Source organism: Parasteatoda tepidariorum, chromosome 8 (genome assembly GCF_982258835.1).
Source record: "Parasteatoda tepidariorum strain Cologne lab strain chromosome 8, Ptep-v5.0, whole genome shotgun sequence".
NCBI lineage: Eukaryota > Metazoa > Arthropoda > Arachnida > Araneae > Theridiidae > Parasteatoda > Parasteatoda tepidariorum.
This window is the reverse complement of record NC_141762.1, coordinates 88,942,411-88,958,760: the sequence shown is the minus strand read 5'-3', so window position 1 is coordinate 88,958,760 and position 16,350 is coordinate 88,942,411. Positions and strand designations below refer to the sequence as shown.

Genomic DNA, 16,350 nt, shown 5'->3' with positions numbered 1-16,350 from the left:
TTACTCTCTAAACAAAAGAATTCTAAAATCCACATTTGTATTAGTAGAAAATTGTTTGTTTTGAACACAAATAAAAGTCAGAAATATCAGGACAAATAGTAAAAAATCAAGACAATTACTTTAACATTGGGAGATGTACTTCAATAATACTTTAACATTAAAAAATAAGTACTACAACTAATACAAATGTAGAAAATGGATTATTATTATAGAAAAGTGCATATTTCTTACTTTCATTCCAGATATATCTGCATTTATGTGCTTCAAAACTGATCCCTCCAAAACGGGGAGATTATTCAGATTCCAACCAGATGTCACATATTCCTGTTATAAAATACATAGATCATTAAAAGAAATGTGGAGAAAAAGTAAAAAGAAGAAAAAAAGAAAATGAATTATCATACATCATCTCCCGGTAATAAGCTTTTGGTTTTTCTGTTAGGAAAGCCAGAACCATGATCAATAGTATGAAGATCAGCACCATATTCAACTGTCACATCCTCATCTACTGCATTGACAATCCTCCAGAATTCTTTTTCCACAAGAGAAAATGGTACCCTCTGAAATAAAATAAATCTGTTCTACAATTTGAACAAACAATGATTGGCAGATACAAATTATCCCACTAAGAGTTGGGCCTCTAGACAATATTGTACTGAAATTTCCTTGGAATAAAATGGGAGGGTATTGATATTTTAATACAGGAAAGCCTGCAGCTTAGTGATCAGAAAAAGCTGGGACTATCCATCGATTCTGCTAGATAAATTATCCCACCAAGAGTTGAGCCCCTAGATAAAATTGTACTGAAATTTCCTTGGAATAAAATGGGAGGACCAATATTTTAATACAGGAAAGCCTGCAGCTTGGAGTTTGGAAAAAGGTGGGACTATCCAGTGATTCTGCGAAACTTTGGAAACTACCGGTCCTTAGGAACCAGGAAAGCCGGTCTCAATTTAGAATGAAACAAATCTCTTCACTAAAGATAACCAGAAAAAAATTAATTTTTCATGTTTAGGAATAAAAATGCAATTAATTGATTCAGTTATAATAATTCAACAAAAAATTAAAATCAAAATTTCTATATAATCAAAATTTTTACATATTTGACACATTACAACTTGTATAAACAAAACTACCGGGACGGTTAAGGAATTATTAACTCTTTTATCAAAAAACCATAACAATTGCTTGTGATTTCAGATTAGAAGGAAAAAAAACATTCTGTTAGTTTCAAGATATTATTTATTTCTTCATTCCCATCAACTGAAAGGTGGTCTACATAATAATCTTACAACAATCAAAGTTTAACTTTACAAAGTTACAATTTTAAGCCCAACTAGAAGACGATGGATTTAAGTAAAAACAAGCTGACCATTGTTTTTTAACTTTTGAAGTTAAACTAAAAAAAAAAATTACATTACAAGGATGGTTTACAAATTCCAATGTTTACAATCAAAAGGCATAATTTAAACCTAACAATATGACAAGGGTACTAAGAAAAATACCTAGGCAAACTTAATTTCCCAAAGAAAATTACGAGCGAAATCAACAAACATTAGAATTATAAACATTACATTAATAACTTTTTTCAGAATATTATTTGAAAAGAAGACTTGCGGGGGGAGAAAAAGCATATTTTTAAGAACACTCTTTCAGGCAGCAAAGACTAAGAAGAAGTGGAAGCACTACTTGTACATCAAAGGTAAAATAAAGCACATCTGAAGATGAAGATTTTTATGAAATAGATTGACATTTTAAATATAGGAATCAGCCACAATTGCAGAAATTCATTGGCAAAAGTTTAATTAAGAGAAACGGCTAAAGTTTCAGTCTCTAAAAGTTCTTTTTGTTTCGTGCACAATTTATCTATTATATAAATGAATAATTGAGAATTAGAAAATTTTCCCACCCAAACATAAAATTTGTTTTTACAAAGAAAACTTTATGGAACTCATTTCATATCTTGAAAATCTTAAAGAAAATAAACATATATGGGTATAGAAATGTTTTACTCTGATAAGTTAAAAAATACTTACATGAACTGGCATGTTGAAATAAGTAGTTTTAAATTCGTCAGCTTTCATCCCAAACTCCTGTAGTGTATATTCTCGCTGAGCTTGCTCAAAGCCAAATGCTTCTTGAGGTTTATTCACTTCCTAAAAGTAACAATAAGTAAAACTAAATTAAGTCATTTGTCTCAAATTACCTGTTCATAGATGTTAATTATTATAGATGTATAGGTGTTTGCTTAATTACCTAACTTATATGCTTTAAAATTAGCTGTTGAAAAATTCAGTTATTTTATTTCTCTTTTCTTAAAAATAGTTTCAACATATTTATAATAGGCAAACATATTTATTAAAGTTCAAAATTATAAACTGGACTTTTCAATATAAAGAAGTATTATAGATATTTTTTTCTCTCAATTGGATTCCCAATTAATTAGACGTGCAAATACTTTTTAAAACTTGTGACTACAGAATAGATGCGATTTTAAGCTATAATGCGTAAATCAAATTTTATTATTGAAAAATTACAAAATAATTGCATACCCATTGAGAGTAAGAAATTAATTGTAAAGACTTTTATGCTATCATTAAAAAAAAATTTTGTTGAAAAAAGGAACTAAAAAAGTCTTTGCTTTTTATTCAAAAGCAAATCAAAACACGGAGTTCCCACTCAATTTCAGAAAAAAAAATTCCCTGACTTTTCCAAGTATACCAGGTAAATTTCAATGAAAAATGAAACCATATTTTCAGCAGAAAACTTTGATTCTTTTATTTGTAATGTGAAATATTAGATTTTATGCGTAAAAAATATTATTAAATGAGGAAGGGAACATTTCAGTTTGACTAAAATGTGAAATTTTTACAACAAATAATTGTAATAGATGTTAGAATTATTTAACTTGAATCTCAATAACTGATTCCTGTTACTGACAATTTTAAGACTGGTTATTTTTCAGGTATGATATACGAATATTCTAAGTTTTTGCAAAAAAAAAATTTCAACTCTCCCTGACTATTTCCTGAGTAAAAATAAAATTGCCGGTTTTCCCTGTTCTCCTTGACCTGTAGAAACCCTGAAAACATTATTAATTTGAGATGGCTACTTTAACTTAAAAAATGTAGCATTCAGTTAAAATAAAATAAAAAAACTATAAACAAAATACTGAAAGTAATATATTGTTACCTTGGCAACACAGCAAGGACATCTCCAGTCACCTTTTGGTATTTCGGCAAGAGGTGGTATTAAACAAAATGTATGATAACTGTCATCACAACCATCACAAAGCAGTATACTGGCTTCTTCATCACCTCTGCCACACATATTGCACACAATTTGATCAATCTGAAAACAAATATAAACATTAGTATTTACATTAGTACAAAATATGTAATAAATATGCAGTGACTAAAACATCAGGCATTCGTCCAAATTTTTTTAAGAGGTACCTATTTTGAGAAAATTGTTACTATAAATTAAAATCATATTTTGTATTTGTATTTTGTTTGACTAGTAAATTTCTAAATATTTTTCCCCAGATATTCAAAAACAATTCTGCTATCGTGAAATTTTGGGCTAAAAATTTCATCTAAATTTCAAAATCCACAAAATTTATAGTCCATATTAAATTTCAACTTGAATTTAATAAAAACATGCATTTAACAACACTTTAAGAGTTATTTTAATTATGAAAACATTTTCAACTGGGTCATAGAGAAAAAAGTTTCACAGAGAAAAGAATTGTTCATAAAAAAATAAAGGCCTGTTAGAATAAATTTACAATAGTGTTTAAGAAAATGTTTGAATTTCGACTTTTTGTAAAGTTTAAAGAGGGAGAGCCTTGTCATTTCATTTTTAAAAAACTCTACAAAAAAACAAAAAAAAAAAGAAGCTCGCTTTGATATTGCACTATCTGACCAAACACGTGCTACCTTTTCGTAAAAGGCAGCTGGCAGAAAAGCTCCTCTTTCCATAGATTGCAACAAGAATGGAGTTTGCTTGAAAACTTGTTTTTTCTAAAAGTATTTTGTGAAACTACCGTTTTTCCTGAAGTTGAATTTGTAAAGGTACCACTAAATGGTACAAAATTTACCCTGGACAGAACCATGAACATTTAGACAAAGTGACATTTTGAAGAAATACGAATTTTCAAGTAATAATGGTTTCAATGTTTTCATACATTAAACATAAATTCATTCTATTTAGTCTTCAAAATGTTTTGTTAACAGATTTCTAATGTTTGAGGATGGTTAACCACAAAAGGCTAAGCACAAATAATGTCAGCAGCAGGAAAACAAAAAACAATGAGGTTTTACTTTTATGGCAAAGATTATAGTTTAGATAGTAAGATGCATCTTTAACAAACTTTTTTTTCATTTTATTATCCTAACATTTAAATTGACATGAAGAAAAAATAAAATAATCTCTTAAAGAATAAAAAAATGTTCAAACAAATAAATAGCCAAAATGGGCTATAACACTCAAAAGATAGCCTCTAATTCATTTCATTTATTGATTATGGTATGGTTCATTTATTGTTATGGTATGTACTAATATGTTTAGAACATTGCAAACATTTGAAAACAGAAACAAAATAGCAAGAAGTTTGAATAATTACAGGAGTTTTTCCTTTCGGTCTATCTTTTCTTTTTAAAATGCTTCCCAGTTTAGCAGCCTCCACAGCTCCCATGGTTCTTGTTTCTTTCAGAAAATTTCCTGATAATTTGTTACCAAATCCCATCTTTAAATCTTTAGCACCAAGACCCATTTTAATATCTTTAAAGCATTCTATATGGTTTTCTTTCAAAAATGCTTTAGATTCTTCTTCATTTTCAGAATTACCACCTGTCAAAAAAAGAAAAATTATTAAAAACAAACATATACATATTTCAACTATATGACAATAAATAAAATAAAATAAAGCAAAATAAAATAAAAAATTACAATAAAAGGAAATATATTTCAAGGGGAAAAAATCACTTTTTTAAGAGCAAATTTTAAATTTTTTAAATTTTATAGTTAAAAAATTTTTTTAAACAATCATTTGGAGAAAAAAATTAAAGAAATAGGAATGCCTATCTCTAATGAATGAGTTATTAATAATTATCCCCATTCTTTCAGGAAACCCCTCATTACTGACTTAGATTGTTCCAGAATCTAAACATCAACAATTACAAGAATTGCACCGATATCCAACTTACCCTGGATCACATTCTCGAGTACCCAGCCCTTACCCCATATGTTTTACAACTGGGTATGGTTCCACTGGCTTCAGAACTTGGTGAGATCCTCTACAGTTATGATGTATTGGAACTTGCGGATGCAGTATTTGAAGGCACACGAGGCCATTTAATTGTCCATGGACACGATAAAAAATTATTAATTATGAATTTCAGAAATTATAATAATTATAAATTTCAAATATACATTGAAGAGCTTTTCGAAAAGTATAGGGTACATCAAAATGTCAGACAATATTTAAATTTACAAAATGAATATATCCAAAAAATCAAAGGTTATCCACTGCCTCATTTTAAGACACTTATTTAAACTGTTGGTACAATTTACAGCATTCTTATAGTCCAGGGGTTGCTATTAAAAAATAAATCCATTTCAAATATTTATGATGAGCAGATAAATTTTAAACTGCTACAATTAAATAAACTCACAATGAAAGAAGCAAAAATACACGATTCCCAACAGAGGAACAAAAGAATGAGATAAATTAAGGTTAAGCTAGTTGATATATATGACATTGTTGATAGAATGGTAGATACACATTTGTTGCCAACTTTACAAAACTGCATAAAACTAATCTTGCATAAATATTATAAAATTCTGTAAAAAAAAATTATTAAAAAAATTCGAAGAAATTTCTCTGACATGAAGAATTCCAAAACATTTCAAAAAAATTTATTCGCTTAACCATACCTGCCAACATTGGAGAAATAAAATAACGAAGATTTTACTAGCAGCATTTTTTTGCGCTATAAGTAAAGTTTTGATACATCATGCATAGTTATGTAATTCAAAAAGAGAAATTCAAAATTGGAAATATAAGCACTTACATTTAGCGAAGTAAAAAATGTGTATATATGTGTATATCATAATATATCATATGTGTATATCAAAAATGTGTATATCATAATTATGATTGTAATTATAATGATTACTTATAATTAATCAAACTATAAACACTCAACATGCTGCAGCACCGGCATCAGTTGAGGAATAAGAGAAGTATTTTTGCCATTAGCGGATATTTTATAGCCAATTTCTTTTCTTTTTTTTCTTTAATTTCTTCAACAAATTTGGAGAAATTTGAGAATATACAGGTTAACAGGAGATAGTTGTAAAATACAGGAGTCTTCATCAAAAAACAGGAGTCTTGGCAGACTTGATTTATGATAAATAAAGGTTTTTAAGATTCAGATATTATACTTATGATATTGATATAAATTTAAATACACATTACAGGGGTTTAGCGGTTTCAATTATAATTATAAAATAACAGAAAAAAAATAATATACAATGTTCATAATTAATATGTCAAAAGTTCTCTAACTAGCAGTGAAAAAAGGCAGCATTCTGTAAAACTAGCAGTGAAAAAAGGTAAACAAGCACCAAGAAACACATTTATCTTTAATTTCAAAAAAAAAAAAAAAAATCAGATGTTTCATTAAATACCTTGAGCGTGAAAACCCGGCATTTTGGGACCAGCTCCATAAAACTGCAATTTCTTTAGCTCACTATTTGTTGAGTAATCAATCCCATCCTATAAATAAGAGAAAAATTATGTATTTGAAAGCAAAGATCAAAAATTTAAAAATTGAAACTACCAAACATACACAACTAGACATAAAATATAAACTACCAAAAAAAAACCTATTTGCTCAAAATAAATACAATGATTAAAGCATATCAAAATGCTTTTTTTTTTTAATTTTAAATAATGAACTATACTATAATTCATGACTATAACATATAATTCATAATGATTCATGAATTATATAATCCATGAATTATATTCATGTCGATAAAAATAATTCATAATTATATTCATGGACGTGAATATAATTCATGACCATGACTATAATTCCTTTACTAATACAAAATCACGTCTCAATTTGAAAAAATTAGATATTCCTTATTAAAAATATTTTAATATTTCGGACATTAGTAATATTTAATTAATCCTTTTCGAACATTCTTGTCTTAGACTAACTTTTCTGAAGCCTATACTTAAAACAAGATTCGTACAAGAATGTCAAAATTGCCAATTTATATAAATAGTACAGAAAATGCATAAACAGCAAAAACTAAGCAACATTTAAAGCAAAAATATACTATTCAAACAAGGGATAAAATAAAAAGATACATCACATTTAAAAATTAATTTTTTTAAATTATTATTTTGTTCCTAACTTATGCTTTATTACAATTAGAGATTATATTTTCCTCAAGATGGGCTACTAGGATACTTCAGAGCTACTCAATATGAAGAAAAATAATATAACCACAAATTTAAAAATGCCATCAAATAATTAATGAATTTGAAATATTAATAACAAACTCAAAATTTAAAGTTCCAATATTTAGATACTTTGTGATTATCCTGACGACCATTTTCGCCAAACCCGATATTATCGCCAAAACGTACCTTCTGCGGCAATGACCACAAATTTTATATTTACTGTGTAATTCTTGACTACATGAGTTAGCTTTCTTTAGGGTATTTAAACTAATTTATGTGGCAGCAACTGCACAAAGATAATTATGTGTTTGTGCTTTAAAAGCTATCAAGGATTTTTGGCTGCTGAAATGATTTATAATAATATATATGGTTAGATTCAAGAATAATTAAATGCGTAATTATAAAAATAGAGATCTTTACTTTGTTTTTATTTTTTTTTTACACTTTTTGATCATGTACTTTTACACTTTTATTTGTTATTATTATTATTTGATAAATGTAATGAGTTTGGAATTTTTATTCTCAAAATTGCTTTGTATTATGATGGCGCCAAAGGATTCGAGCATTTCGACGGATAATCCCAAAGTACTAATATTTAAAATAAAAGCTTGAAGGATAGAAGAAATAGCTGAAATCATGTGATTCCTTTTAAAGCGTCAAACTACAGGAATGATTTGCAGTTTATATAACAATTTATTATCCAATTTTTTAGTCAATTAATTACAACCTCATAAATTACCAAGCAATTAAATAGAGATCAGAATCTAATATATTTAATAATACAGAATGCTATAAGCAAATATTTTAAAATTGCAAAACAAGTCGTAACAAATGTTTTTAAATTTTTAAAATAACATTGCACTCTTGTTGTTAAAGATAAAAAAAAAAAATTTAAATTGTGTGCAACCGTGCAACTTAGATAGAGCTTTAATTATCATACAGAACTAATTCATCATATAAATCTGCAAACTTATATGTCTACTAAACTCTAACCAATGCTAAGTATGATAAGTATTTTACTTCTTCATCTCAAACTATATGTTCGTAAACTCTACTTGAGACAGCAACCTGTAACCACTAAAGCCCTAGCCAATACAAACAATACTTAAACTGAACTCTGAATTGAAAACAGATTTTAAAAATAAAGCTTAAGATGTCTGTCCACCACAAATTCTGTACAGTACTGTCAGTAGATACAGATATTTTGTATATCAATGGTGAAAGAATAGCTGTAAAAACATTTAAGTACTGTAACATTTACACAATTATGTCTGAAAATTCAGTTTCGCGGTTATGTTGGTGTAGCTCATAAATTCTTCCATTTTAGGACCAGATGTTATCACTGATATTATGAACAAGTGAGAGAAAACCTATTTCAATACATCTTTATCTTGGATTTTTTCTTATAATTCTGATGGCTTTAAACTTGACAGAATCTAACAAATAAAAACAAAACAAAAATCTAAAAAATCATTGTCTCCTTCGATTTTCCACTACATCGTACCGATATTGTTTGCTCACCGTACCTGACGGTGTTTTATTTCACCGTACATGATATAAAACACTGTCCCATATTCCGCTGAAATGTTTTATATACTCTGAAAAAATAACACGAAACTTTTGAAACATACAACGCCAAAACTTTTAACAATCACAAAATTTTAAGAAGTAAAATATTTTTCCCATTTAAAAAAAAAAATTATAAGTGACCTAAAAACACAGAAATTTGTCTAAAAAATTCACAAGATGCCGTTTAAAGAAACTGTTAAAATACTTTGAAGGAGAAAAGTTAAATACATGCAAAAACTTAACAAACTGGGTCTGATCCTTTTTTTTCTTTTTAAATTTTCTAACAAAACCTTTAAAAAAATTACTTTTAAGCTTTTCTTGAAACGATAAAATAATTACAATTAAGCGCTAATCAACAACTACATTAACTGTAGAAAAAAGTAGAAGCATGCTCACAAGATTCTCTTCCTCCTTCCGCCTTTTTGAGCGGCGAGCATAGCGATCCTCGGGTGGTTTTATCGCTTGCCGAGAGGGTATACCATGAGGAATGTAATCTTTATCTTGGTCCGAGCAGTCTGAATCCTCATTTAGATTCTGATTCTGAAATTATCAAATTTTAACTATCAATATTCTAGCAGACCCAAAGTACTAAAATATTAATAGCACCACCCCCTCTAATGAAAGTTCTTTTTTCTTTTTTCAAACAACAAATTTTTGTATATCTCATATGGTTTAATGATTTTTTTTTAAACATACATTAATGATATCCATGAATTGTGAGATGAATTTTTAAACTTAGTGAATTATATAACTTACATTTGTCGATAAAAAAAAAGATGATGATGAGCAAAAGAAAAAAAAAGGTGAAAAGTCAAGCAAACTATTTCAATAATTTTTCAAAATAAATTTTGATAGAGCGAAGCATCATAAATGAATGTAGCAGTTGTAAAATGTGTCTCATTCATATTAAATAATTTAAAGCTAAATGGGACGAGACATTGTTTATGATAATAAAATCAATTTCAGCTCCAAAAAACAAAAAAACTTTACAGCTTTCAAAATTGAGTATTGAATGAATTTCTCATTAAAACGCAAGGACAAACAATATGCAGGAAATTATGAACTAAACACAAAAATATAAATGAATGTAACAGTTCCAAAATGTATCTCATTCATATGAAATAATTTGTAGCTAAAATGGTACGAGACATTGTTTATAATAAAATCAATTTCAACTCCAAAAAAGAATTTTACATCTTTCTAAATCGAGAATTTAATCAATTTCTCAATAATAATGGAATGTCAAACACTATGCAGGAAATTATGAATCAAACACAAAATCTGGATCATTCAAAAATACTTTAAAATGTCATCAATTAGATTACAAAAACAGTTTACAATGTATGATTAAAATTTGACTCTTAATTCAAATTTACCCAAAAATATTATAATATAGATATTAAAAATTTCACAGAAGAAAATATTACAAAATCAATAATATATGCAACCAGATAAAAAGTTACATTAAAAATACAGATGTAACTAAGTTTGCATTTTGGTAATTCTTTCAAGAAATGCATAGCAAAAAGACAAATGTATTGTCCAATGAAAAAAGCATGGAGACAGAATTCTTTTCTTTTTTCTAAACAGGTTGAGGAGAATTATAAAAGCAACTTAAAAGTTAGCATCATAAAAATTGCAAAAGTTGCAAAGAGATAAAAATATTCAAACAAAATACAAATTTCATAAAAACGAAACTGGATATAAGATGCCTAAAAATGAAATAATATTTTAGATAAAAATTAAAAACATTTGTTAACACACTTTAAACAATGTACAAAAATAATTAAAAAGCAAATAAATAGCTGGTTAATCGAAATACCATGCACTCTATAAAATATTAATTTAAAACAAAAATAAAGAAGAAGAATCAGATTACCATTCAAAAAATAAAGTATTTGAAGTTTTCAAAAGCAAAAAAATTAAATATACTTTAAGTTTTGTTATATTTTTAGACAAGACACAGTTCACTATTCTACACTGAGTTAAAAAGCTACACTTTCATGTATGTTCAAAGTATGTTTTTATGTAAGTTCAAAAACCTCATCACCTCATCTACTTTAAACTCACTATAATATAAAAGCAAATATAAATCCTTAATTAGTGATAAACTCTAGTGTATAACTGTGAAAATATGAAGTAAAAATATCATTAAAAAAAAGAGAATAAAAAGCAGTTAAGACGCAAGGGAATTGAATGTTAGTTTTTGTTACAAAAAAAAAGGAACATTGTAAAAATAACTTAAAATGTTAATTTAAAAACAAAATAAAATGATTATCTTAAAAGTGTATTCAATTTGTTTGCTGGCATATTTTTAACAGAATACAATAATGTTTTCGTTAAAGAAAAACACATGAAATATTTTTCAAATCAAAAAAGAAATTTTAAAAATAATCAATACATTTTTTTCCTTTAAAAAATTTACATTCAATATATGCATTAAGCACAATAATTAGACATCAAAAATGCTTCAGAATTTAATTATAAAAAAGGTTAATGTTTAAATTTTAAGGTAACTATGTTATATTAAGATATATTTTTTTTCTCACATTATTTCAGTAAATTACTTTATTTGCTCTCATATTTTAAGTTAAATAACAATAATCAAAAATTAAGTTTTAATTATTATTTTTGACTTTTTGGGATTTACAGGGCTGATTGTGAACCCAACTCAAAAATCCTGAAAATTTCTCTAATAAAATCATTAATTACATATTGTAAAAATTCAAAACATGAAATTCTAAATAAATTATATGCAGCATAATTTAAATTAATAATTATGCATAAGTTTACTTTTATCTCTAATCACATATATTATTCTACTAGAAAAAATATTTACAAATGAAAGAGTTGCCAAGTATAAATTCGAGTTCTAATATTTCTAAATAAAACATAAAAAAATTTTTAATACTTAAATGTGATCAATAATTTTTTGAAATTCTTGGACCTCGGATTTCCGGAAACTTCCGGATTGCGTTTACCGAACAATCTGGAAATCCGGATTTTTTCCGGAGCACAATCATCTCATTTAAGAAATCAAAATTAAGAATTCGGAAAAAGAAATTTAAAAAATAATCAATAATTTATTTTTTTTTAAAAATTAACATTTAATATATGCATTAAGCACAATAATTAGACATTAAAAATTTTTCAGAACTTAATTATTAAAATGTTAATGTTTAAATTTTAAGTTAACTATGTTCTATTGACGTATTCTTCACTCACATAATTTCATTAAATTACTTTATTTGCTCTCATACTTTAAGTTAAATAACAATAATCAAAAATTCAGTTTTAGTAATCATTTCTGAATTTTTTGAATTTAAGAATAATTTTATAAAAAAACTAAATAAAACTTACAAAAAAAAAATTTCAAGAATATGCTTACTAAAGCAAGAATTTTATCTAAATAAAAGCTAACAACATTTAAGTCATGCAATAAAGAGAATGATGAAGCAATAGTGTAAAGCAATAAATGAAAAAGCACAAACAGAAGAGGTTTAGAAATATCCAATAATTGATTTTCAAGCAATAGAATGCATAGTAAAAAAAATTATATAAAGAAGGAATAAATTGCAAATAGATTAAAAAAATTTAAATTGATGAAAATGACAGTATGGAATTTTACCAAATCCCCAAGTGTGGCTCCTTCTTGAAATACATGATAAGGATATAAGATACGTTCATAGTGTTGACGTAATAGGGAGCCCACACCCCTGCCGGGTGGGTAACCCATTCGTGTCGCTATTCGAGACCATCTTCTTTCTCTTGAAACAATATCAGAGCCACCTTCCTCTAAGACAACCTACAAAATAATTTTAAAAATAAAAAATACAAGGAATACACAGTAAACCATTAATCATAAAACACAGTAAACACCTTATATTTAATTTTTAAGATTGACATGCAAATTTAAACGATAAAAAAAACTTTACATTTATGTTGTAACAAAAGCTTTCACATTTTCAACATAAAATACCTAATGTGGAATAATTCATAACCCAAGAAATTCTTAATGTTAATCTTGTTCTACAAAAAAACAAAATCATAAAATTAAAAGTTAAGAGAAAAAATATCTTAACTTTGCAGTTAACAATGCTTTTTTAAACCACTTAAAAGTTAAAATATTGAGGAATCAAAAATCATATATTGAAGCACTTTTAAGGTTAAATGCTATTCAACAAAATAATCTGAAAGTAGTCAAAAACTCTAATACTAATTTTGCAATATTTCCCAAAGAATCAGAAATGCTAGATCTTGTTTTAGAGGTCTGCACAATTCTTGGAGAGCCTCAAATATAAAATTAAAAACAAAAATAAATGTCTATAAGGCTACCGTGCTTTCCATTTGACTGCACAGTGCCGAATGTTGGAGTCCCCAGAAATCAGAAAATGAAAAACTTGAAACTTCTTTAAATGGATGCTTAAATATTATACTAAAAATCTTCTGGCCGAATAGTATAACAAATAAAGACTTTTTTTTAACAAAAGCTAATATCTTATCAGTTTATGAAGAAATTTTAAAACGAAGATGAAGATGGCTCGGCTATATACTAAGAATGGATAGAAACAATACTGCAAATATTGCAAACTCACGGGTGCCTGACGGAAAGAGAAAAAGAGGGAGACTAACATGACAAAGATGTGTTAAGGAAGATCTTAGTAGAGCAGGATTAACTGGATAGTAAAAAGAGCAATGCCTGGTCAGAGACAGGAGTGTGTGAAGAAAAAGACTCGAGGCCTTATGTGCCAGTTCAGCAATAAGTAAAATAAAATGCAGAATTTCTAAAATTTAATATTACGATATTATAATCTTAAAGCTGTTTTTTATGCAAGTAGCAGCTAAGAAGAATATTTTTTTCCTAGGAGGGATTATTTTCTTCTTACTTTTTTTTTTTATAGAAAAAGCAGGTAAAAATTGCTAAGACTTTATTTTTTTAGAAATACATGTTATTTTCTAATGATCTTGCAAAAATTAAATATAGACCTGTAAGACTTACACATTAACTTCAGTAAAAGATTCATAAAGTCTATACAAGCATTAAATTAAATTAATAAGGCCGTATGTAAAAGTTACAAAAGTTCATAAAAAAATAACATTTGCAATATAATACAAAAATGACAAAACAAAAACTCACAGTAAACTGGTCAAACAGCAATTTTCTGAAACAAACTCAATGTAAAAGAAACACTTGAAATTAAAAAAAACAACACTCTCTAAACAACGCCTATGCGCAGTAGAAGATAAAAAAAAGGATAGGGAAGGGAAGGATTGCGTAACAGATTAATATAATATTTAACTGGGGCTGCTCAGTTAAGACTTTAATTTCGCCCCGTTAAAAGAAATAATAAACTAATATTCCTCAATCATTTCTCTCAATAGAAAAGGTTTTCCTCTATGGCTTCCAGAGCTGGTACCCCCTGAAGATGTCCGCTTTGGTGGCCATATTTTTATTTCCATTGTTTTTCTTTTTTCTTTATTGCTTCAATTATTCTTTTTTTTGAAAATTTCAGCTAATTTGCAAGTTTCTGTCAAAGAAACTTCTGTTATTATAGATTTGAATATTTAGTATTCTTTTATTTATAGGTTTAATTCTGATTATGAATATGAATATTTACTTCGTTAGGATTTTATCCAGCTGGTTAAATTTTTAAAAGTTTCTCTTTTTTTTAGGGAGTGATGTATATTATTGAATTTTTTAAGTGATTTTAAATTATTTTTTAAATAAATACATTTTTAAAAAATTTCACATTTAAATGTTAATTTTTTCATAACTTCAGTTTAAAATATCAAAAAAGCTTTCAAGATGTTTATTAATTAATCTTTTTTTTTTAGTTCACTTTTTAAAAAAAAATTTATGCTCAAAGATTGTCTTTTAGTATGCTTTGAATTATTTTTTACGAACTACAAATTTTTCTCTTGTTTTGATAATGTGTGAAAATTACTTTTTGAAATGATTGCATTAAATAGCGTAAGAGGATAATTTAAAAATTTTTGAGAGTATCAAATTCAGTTATTGGACAATTGATAATATTACACAATTTGATAAATTTTCACGGTCTTAAATAAATGTCCTCTTAAAAATTCAAAGTGCCCTTTTTCTGTCTTATGGCCACTTTTTTATTCCTAGGGAGAACTCTGCTTATAGTTAAACATTCTTTTATAACTGACTACAACTAAAACAGATAATAAAACTAAACTCACCCTATACAGTGTGAAAAGATCAAGTGCCTTTCTTTCAACATTGGGAATTTTCAACGAAGAACCCTACAAAAATATATGTAAGAACTAAATATTTATCGCATAAAAAATCAATAAAACACAAATCTTGTCATAAAAAAATATATATATTTTTAGAGAAATAGGTAATAAAACAGAAAAAAAATAATTAAACAAAAACTTACTTGCAACTCCCAAAACTTAGCTATTTGATCTAAGAAGTTTAACTTTACTCTTGTTGTAGCCTGTAAAGAAACAAAAAATTTAAATTTGATTAAAAACAATAATGAAAATAAAATATACAAAATATAGAGCTGCCCAAATAAGTCATAATATTATTTATGGACTCCCCCTGTGGCAGAATTGTTGCGACACAGCAACAAAGTCGCAGAGCGCTACAGAGTTCTTGCAGAAAGATTTTTCCTTTGGGAAGTAAAAAATTTCAGTTTTTTCTTCTGCGGAAATTTCTGAAAGATATTATCTTTTCTTCAGAATTATATTCAAAAGATGTCTTTCTCGCGCATCCGATGAAAAAAATATGCTTGGGGTTTTTTAATTCTCATTTGAGATTAAAGAAAACTAAACAATAATAAAGTAAAAAATTTCTTTTTTGCAGAAATTTTCGTTCCATTTTTTTTTACGCAGTTATTACAATTAATTTCCACACTTATAACAACTGAACCTCGAAATGAAAACAGGCATTTAGCAACCCCTTTTTGATTCCGATTCACATGATTTTGCCGTCGATCTTTTCCCCCTGGTAGTTATGGCTAAGGATTTCATGTTTTTTTTTTTTTTAATCTTTTTAGAATGTGATAATGACTTACAAAATGTGAAAAAGGAAAAAAATTACTGTGTTTTCCCCCTACAAAATACAAGAATATCGCTCATAATATTAGAATTAAAAGAAAGAGACCATTTTTTTTACGCAGTTATTACAATTAATTTCCACATAGCTTTTAAAATCCGATATTTTTAATATGCTATTGTTTATTACAACTGAATCTCGAAATGAAAACAGGCGTTTAGCAACCCCTTTCTGATACCGATTTACATGATTTCGCTGTCGATCTTTTCCCCCT

At 27.0% G+C, this 16,350-nt stretch overlaps 1 protein-coding gene across 8 annotated transcripts in view; it reads right to left on the bottom strand.

Moving 5' to 3' along the window:
* Kdm5 (Lysine demethylase 5) overlaps positions 1–16,350 on the bottom strand; it is a 65,720-nt gene that overhangs the window by 39,522 nt on the left and 9,848 nt on the right. For 4 of the 8 annotated variants that reach the window (XM_087169312.1, XM_087169314.1, XM_087169311.1 and 1 more), the window contains exons 3-12: positions 15,454–15,513; positions 15,254–15,316; positions 12,678–12,854; positions 9,446–9,589; positions 6,694–6,781; positions 4,625–4,851; positions 3,193–3,351; positions 2,037–2,156; positions 405–560; positions 232–324 (exon numbers count right to left, since the gene is read on the bottom strand). In XM_087169312.1, the coding sequence (XP_087025438.1) occupies positions 232–324; positions 405–560; positions 2,037–2,156; positions 3,193–3,351; positions 4,625–4,851; positions 6,694–6,781; positions 9,446–9,589; positions 12,678–12,854; positions 15,254–15,316; positions 15,454–15,513 (1,287 nt within the window). The remainder of the gene's footprint in view (positions 1–231; positions 325–404; positions 561–2,036; positions 2,157–3,192; positions 3,352–4,624; positions 4,852–6,693; positions 6,782–9,445; positions 9,590–12,677; positions 12,855–15,253; positions 15,317–15,453; positions 15,514–16,350) is intronic. The other 4 variants (XM_087169315.1, XM_087169317.1, XM_087169316.1 and 1 more) reach the window with 1 other exon arrangement.